Here is a 7,149-nt window from a genome sequence, read left to right as displayed (position 1 = left end):
TTCTTGTGTTGCTGGGTCTGCCAAGTCTGCAAGGGAAAGGGTGTAGTAAGTTCCCTCTTAAAATAAAAATGGTGTGAAAATTGTATCTTTCAGGCTCAGACATGAACTACGGGCTTACCATCAATTCAGATTTTTGTCAATAGGAATGAGACTGATAGAAATAGTCAAAAATTTAAAAAAAAACACTTTTGAGAAATAATGCATATACCATACAGTTCACTCATTTAAAGTGTACAATTCAATGGTTTATGGCATATTCACAGAGCTGGGTAACCTTGATGGCAATCTAATTTTAGGATATTTTCATCATCCCCAAAAGAAACCCCATGCAGTCACTCATTTCCCCCATCCCACCAGCCCTTGGTCACCACTAATCTGTTTTCTGCCTCTGTAGATTTGCTTATTCTAGACATTTCATATAAATGGAATCACACAATATGTGACCTTTTGTGATTGGCTTCCTTCACTTAGCATAAAATTTTCAAAGTTCATCCATGCTGTGGCAGATGTCAGTACCTCATTCCTTTTTATGGCTGAATAATAACCCACCAATGTTTACCCCTTTGTCAGTTGATAGACATTTAGGTTGTTTCTACTTTTTGGCTGTTATGAATAATGCTGCTTTGAAGATTTGTGTACATATTTTTGTTTGAATGCCTGTTTTCAATTCTCTTGGGTGTATGCCAAAGAGTGGTATTGCTATGTCATATGGAAACTCTATGTTTAACACTAAAAGAAACTGGCAAATTACTTTCCAACATGGCCACATCACTTTACATTTTGCCCAAAAGCAATGTATAGGTTTCGATTTCTTCATATCCTCACCAACATTTGTTAGACTTTATTATAGTCATCATACTAGGTATGAATTGGTATATCATTGTGATTTCGATTTATAGTTGCTTAGTTTTGAGAATTTTCCTATGTGCTTACTGATCATTTACATATATTCTTCGGAGGAATGTCTATTTTGATTAAAAAAAGCCTGTCCATTATTAATTGGTTATTTTTGAGTCATAACAGTTCTTTACATGTTCTGAATAAAAGCCCAATATTATATACATTTCCAGTTATGTGGACTGTCTTCTCACTTTCTTGATGGTTATTGTTTGCAGCAAAAATGTTTTAAATTAAAAAAAAATGTTTTAAATTTTGATATACTCCAACTTATTGATATTTTTGTCACTTGTGCTTTGGGGGTTTTACCTAAGTAATCATTGCCTAACCCAAAGCCAGGAAGACTTATTTCTATGTTTTCTTCTAAGAGTTTTATAGTTTTAATACTTACATTTAGTTTTATAATCCATTTCAAGTTAATTTTGCTGTATGGTGTAAGGAAGAGATTCAACTTCATTCTTGTCCATGTGGATATCTAGTTGTCCCTGCATCATCTGTTGACTATTCTTCTCCATTCTATTGTCTTGGCACCACTATTGAAAATTAACTGATCATCAATATGAGGATTTATTTCTATACTCTCAATATTATTCTATTTCTTTATATGCCTATCCTTGTGCATATATCATACTATCGTGATTACTGTAGCTCTGTAGTGAGACTTGATTTTGAAATTGAGAAGTATGAGTGTTCCAGCTTTGTTATTTTTAAAGACTGTCTTGATTATTCTCGGTCCCTTGCAATTCCAAATGAATTTTAGATTTGACTTTTCCATTTATGCAAAGAAGCCAGCTAGGAGTCTCAAAAGCATCCAATACAATGCTTGCATTGAATCTGTAGGTCAATATGAGTGGTACTGTGATACAAATAATATTGTCTTCCAATCCATAAACATAGGGTGTCTTTATATTTATTTAGATTTTTAAAATGTCTTTCAACAATGTTCTTAGCTTTCAGTATAAAATTCTCATACTTTTGTTAAATGTATTAAGTATTTTATTCTTTTTGATGCAACTATAAATAGAATTGTTTTCAGATTTTTCATTGCTAGTGTACAGAAACAGAAGTGATTTTATATATTAATCTTGTATGCTGTAACCTTGCTAAATTCATATAGGCAGGTAGTTGTGAGAAGTATAAGAAAAGCAAGGATATATCTGGATTAGAAAATAATGAGTTGAATAAATAATGACTAGAATGATAGTTACTATGTACTGAGCCTGTTTGTGATAAGTCAGTGCTTCTCATCTTTTAATATGCACATGAATCTCCTGGGAGTCTAGTTAAAATGTAGACTATTGTCAGTGGGTTTTGAATGCAAACTGGCATCCTGCCTTTCTAACAACCTCTCAATAGATAGCTAGTGGCTATCATTTCTTATTTTTAAGCCACAGGAGTCCTGTAAGATACATATTACTGTTTCCATTTTATAGATAAGAAAATGGACTCAGAAGCTGAGCAAATAAGCCAGATTCATAGAAGAAGTGGCAAAATCAGGATTAGAACACAGTTTATTCTAATGCCCAAACTGGGCTCTTTCCACTCCACTGCACTGGCTATCTAGAGTAGGATGAGATCAGTTGGGATATGAATAATATACGGATGGGAGGGGGTGCAAGTAAGCTTTTCAGGGTCACAGGACCTGCCTGGAGTGCATTTGGGTCTGAATTTTGAGGTTATCTTGGAGAACTGATCAGCAACTAAGAGTAAAGGTATGAGACCAAATTATCAGGTAGAAGTCAGATGATACTAGTAGACAGAATTCAGGACTGGAGGAGGTCTACAAATTGGCTCATCTCTGATCAGGATCGACTCCAGAACTGGACTCTGTATACTGCTGCAGTCTACACTTGAGATCATGCCTATTGTTGACTCTCTATGAATTTTCAATTATTGTACTGGGGATAACAAATGATGAAGTATCAGTGCTATCCCTGAGGGGCCAGGGTAAGGGTTTAGGGCTGTGGGTAAGGCTCTGATCATATGGTTATCTATGAAGGACTATGGATAGGTGACCAAATTCCTTTCCAAACTTTTCAGCAGAATACTAGGGAATTTCCATTACCTTAGTCAAAACACATGAGAATTATTTTTTTTGTCCTTAGCACCTTTTATTTAAGCATGACCCTTGATGACAATCTGGCAGGCATTATCAATGTCAGCCAAGAAGGGATTGGTGGAGGACACAAATGCAGAAACAATAAGATTCAGAAAAATAATAGCTTCACGTGGGATAGATGCCCCCCCCCAACAGTTGTACAACAAACACTTGTTCTTTTTCTACAGAAATTGCCCCTGCCCCACCCCCCTCTAAAGACCTACTAATCTGCAAAGAATATAATACGCTGTTACAGAAATATTACCGGCATAGACAACTCCTTTGGCAAAAACGGTGGGAGACACCAAGCCCTAGACAGGAGGAAGTAGTCCAGAAGTGTGCCTAGCTTCCTCCATTTGGGGCCTGCTACTGGCAGAAGAGCACCTTTCAGGAGACTGGGGTTAAGGCTGAGGCTCTGGTGCCCCTTGGCAGCTTTTTGGCACATCAGGTGAAATGGAGAACAGAATCTGAATCTGGCTCTTGAAAGTGGCTTTTCATCTTTTCGCCCTCTCTGTTCCTCAGCTTCCAGTCTCTTTCTCTCCCTTTCTGGGGCTTTATTTTCAGTGTCTCTGTCCTTTCTCTTGGGTTCCCCTTGAGTATTTACTGCTCCACCCTGGCTGAGTCTGCAGCTGGTAGGACTCAAGGAGACTCAATTACCCAGAGCTCCTTACATTGATTCCTCTCTATATTTCAACCACTGTACTTACCCATTATCCACTGTGGCCCATATGGGTATTTGAAAGGAGAAGGCAGAAGTCAAGACCAATAACTCTGTCTTTAGAGAAGTCCCTGCCTTCCAAACTGCTACTTCCTGGCAGGTCGAGGCCTGAGCCCAAGAAATGAGAACAGGCAAGAGACATTGCATCTCAATAAATACTGGCAACTTTGTAGTGCTATCACCACAATGAGCCTGCCACATCTCAGCAGTGTGGAGCATCTGTGCCTGTCTGGTAGTTTACCTTTGTCTGCCAAGCTTCACTGTTCAATACGGTTTGGGGATTCTTTTATTAAGTGCTTTGGAAATTGACTCTCTGTGTGAAGAAAGCATTCTTCTGCTCTGATTCCAATTTTAGAATAATTGGAGGTGGGATAAGGGACACAAACAACCAGAGTCAATGGTACTTTTTCAGTTCAGTTCAGTCACTCAGTCGTGTCCGACTCTTTGTGACCCATGGACTGCAGCACGCCAGGCCTCCCTGTCCATCACCAACTCCCAGAGTTTACTCAAACTCATGTCCATTGAGTCGGTGATGCCATCCAACCATCTCATCCTCTGTCCCCTTCTCCTCCTGCCTTCAATCTTTCCCAGCATCAGGGTCTTTTCAAATGAGTTAGTTCTTCACATCAGGTGGCCAAAATATTGGAGTTTCAGCTTCAGCATCAGCCCTTCCAATGAATATTCAGGGCTGATTTCCTTTAGGATGGACTGGTTGGATCTCCTTAAAGTCCAAGGGACTCTCAAGAGTCTTCTCCAACACCACTTTAGTCTGATATACTTAAGGTACATTTAAGGTACAATCATTCTAATGCTGTGGAGAAGGAAATGGCAACCTACTCCAGTATTCTTGCCTGGGAAATCCCAGGGACAGAGGAGCCTGGTGGGCTACAGCCCATGGGGTCGCACAGAGTCAGACACGACTAGGCACAGCACACAGCATTCTAAAGCTGACTACGAAAGCCCAGACCATCGTCATGGTGTCCATGTTAGTGGCCACTCTTCCCTGGGCTCTATTCCCAAAAAGTTGTTCTGGCTAAAAAAAAAAAAAAAAAAAAAAACTTAGAATAATGGGCTACATTGGCTTCATTGCCCCAGTTGTAGGACATCTCAACCTGCTCACTCTTTGTCTAAGAGCCTGTTAAAAAGAAAAAAGATGGCCATCACAGCCTCTACTTAAAGTACTCCCCCATATTCCTCAACCTTGGCTTAGATAAACCTAGCCTTTTCATAAGCCATCAGCCATCCTGAATAAAGTATAATCCTCCACTTGATGGGAGAATGGCAGGTTGATATTTTAACAGTGGTTCTGACAGCAACAGTGTACTTCAGGTCCCCCCCTCCCCCAGGACACCTTGCTGGCAAGGATTCTTCCATTGTTTCCAAATACAATGAAGAGGAAACAGAAGCTAGCAACCAGTATTTGTAGCAGCAGCAGAGTTCCTTGGCAAATTCTTTGGTTGAATGAGGCACCTCTGCTGCTACAGTTAACCTCCAAGGACCCAGAGGAACTCAGCAGTAACTAGAAGCGACACCTGGGCTGTCTGAGCAGCATTGTACAATATCAAGCATGGGCCCCAGTTAATGAGGAACAGGTAACTGAGTTGGATAACAGGGCAGAGTTTGGTCACAATTCCTTTCCTGCCATCACTCACCTGGGGGCATTTCCAGGACAGAAACTGGCTACTGGTGATACGACCTTCACCATAGGAGCAGCATTCATTATTTTTGTGCCTAAGATCCTTGATTATAACTTGTTCTGAGGGTTTGGCCCTGGCTGGAGCTTCCAGCTATCAACGAACTTCGCTTCCTTGAGCCAGGCCATAGGCTAAGAAAACAACAGATAGAAGAGCTCTTCCTGAGCTCACCTCTACGCCTTCCTCAGCTTGGAAATGGCAGAGAAATGAGTGAAACTTTGTCCCTTTCTTTGGTTTCAAGAAAAAGTAAGCAAGAAAAAATTGAAGCCTATTGGGGAACTCTAAGCTCATGGTCATCCAGACTTCAAGGGAAATATAGGACCAGGCCACAGCTCTGAGTTAGAAGTGAGAACTCCTCCCTCAGACTCTTGTCAGCTATGGTGGGAAGAATTCAAGGCCTTGGTGCCCACTTACCTAGTGATGGTGGATTCAGGCTGATCTGCAGAAAATACTTTCTTTCTCAGCTAACTTCCCCCTCTCCAACTCCCCTCTTACCTTATTAGTTTAAAAAAGAAAAAAAAATAATGACATAAAAATAAATAAAATTGAAAGGCCATTTAAAATATAACAATCCCCTCTCCCCCAATAATAAAACATGTATCGAGAAGATAGCTTTAGTAGAGCTATTCCCCATAGTGTGAAGCCTTTAGGATAGGCACTTGGAACCCCCAGTAATGAAAAGGCAAGATGAAACCTGAAGTGGTAAGTCAAAGCCTTAGTACAAGGGGAGGGCCACACTAGCCAGGGCTAAAAATAGGCCTCCTACCCCTCAGTTAGATGCTGCAGAAGGTGGGAGTGGAGCCAGCTTGTTTAAGCATAGTCCTTCTAGCAGGGTACCTGGGGATTCTCAACTATTGCTCACGTTCTATTAAATGTCATCTATACGTCTGTGCTTCCTACTGCAAAGCTGCAGTGAAACCCTAAAGCTGGTAGTAGATAAAGTCCTCAAGACAGTCAGATCTCCCTGGGAAATGTCTGGGCCACAAGCCTTGGGACAGAGTGGAGCTGCATGGGCAACTGCTCTCTGAGCCTTCAAAGTCTGGGTGGGTGGTGAGTGCAGGATGCTCCTGGTATCCTAGTACAAAGAAGAATGAAGGCACTTTGTTGGTTCTGTTGTGGGGTGAGTATTTGGCAGTGCAACCTGAGAAGAAGAGTGTGGTTGTATGATCACACTTGGCTTCAGCTCCTACTTCTTGCTTCTGCTCTTTCTCAGGTAGAAGCTTGGGGCCTCCCCAGGCCTTCTTAGCTGGTTGGGAACACCACTAGGTTAAGGGGCAATGAGAGAATATGGAACAAACTGCTAACTAACTGCTATCTACTTTGCTAATAAACTGCTAACAAGGACTGAAAGCACTTCCCTCTGTGGTGGGGCAGGGATGGTGTAGGCAGTCTGCTGGTAGAAATTAGAAATTACTGGGCCCCAGGAGCAGGCTCTCCCTGAGACATTTGAGCTGTTCTTCCCCGAGCTTGATCTTCTCTTCCAGCTCTCGCTGTTCAATGATGAGAGCAGATTTCATCTTCACAAAGTGCTGGTAATCTTGGAGCTGGTCCTGAGGCAGGTAGCGGGAGACCATGCCAAACACCAACTTCTCCCGGCGGTCCACATGCTCCTTCAGCTCCTTGGCGTCTGCCAACTGCCCTGTCAGCTGCTGCTTCTTCTCTATCAGCACCAACTGGGAAAGCAGAAGACCAATAAGGGCCATCCCAATCCAGTTATCTGATCAATGCAGTACTCTACCAAG

The 7,149-nt window shown here is 41.5% G+C and overlaps 1 protein-coding gene across 2 annotated transcripts in view; it reads right to left on the bottom strand.

The window, feature by feature from the left end:
• Positions 1 to 2,986: 2,986 nt before the first annotated feature.
• The window catches only part of SHROOM4 (shroom family member 4), a 262,136-nt gene continuing 257,973 nt past the window's right edge, over positions 2,987 to 7,149 (bottom strand). For both annotated transcript variants that reach the window (XM_012106690.5, XM_060408309.1), the window contains one exon: positions 2,987 to 7,080. In XM_012106690.5, coding sequence (XP_011962080.1) covers positions 6,811 to 7,080 — 270 coding nt within the window. In that variant the 3' untranslated portion in view covers positions 2,987 to 6,810. The remainder of the gene's footprint in view (positions 7,081 to 7,149) is intronic.

The sequence above is a fragment of the Ovis aries genome, chromosome X (genome assembly GCF_016772045.2).
Source record: "Ovis aries strain OAR_USU_Benz2616 breed Rambouillet chromosome X, ARS-UI_Ramb_v3.0, whole genome shotgun sequence".
Classification (NCBI taxonomy): Eukaryota; Metazoa; Chordata; class Mammalia; order Artiodactyla; family Bovidae; genus Ovis; species Ovis aries.
This window is presented reverse-complemented; position numbering and strand designations above follow the sequence as displayed.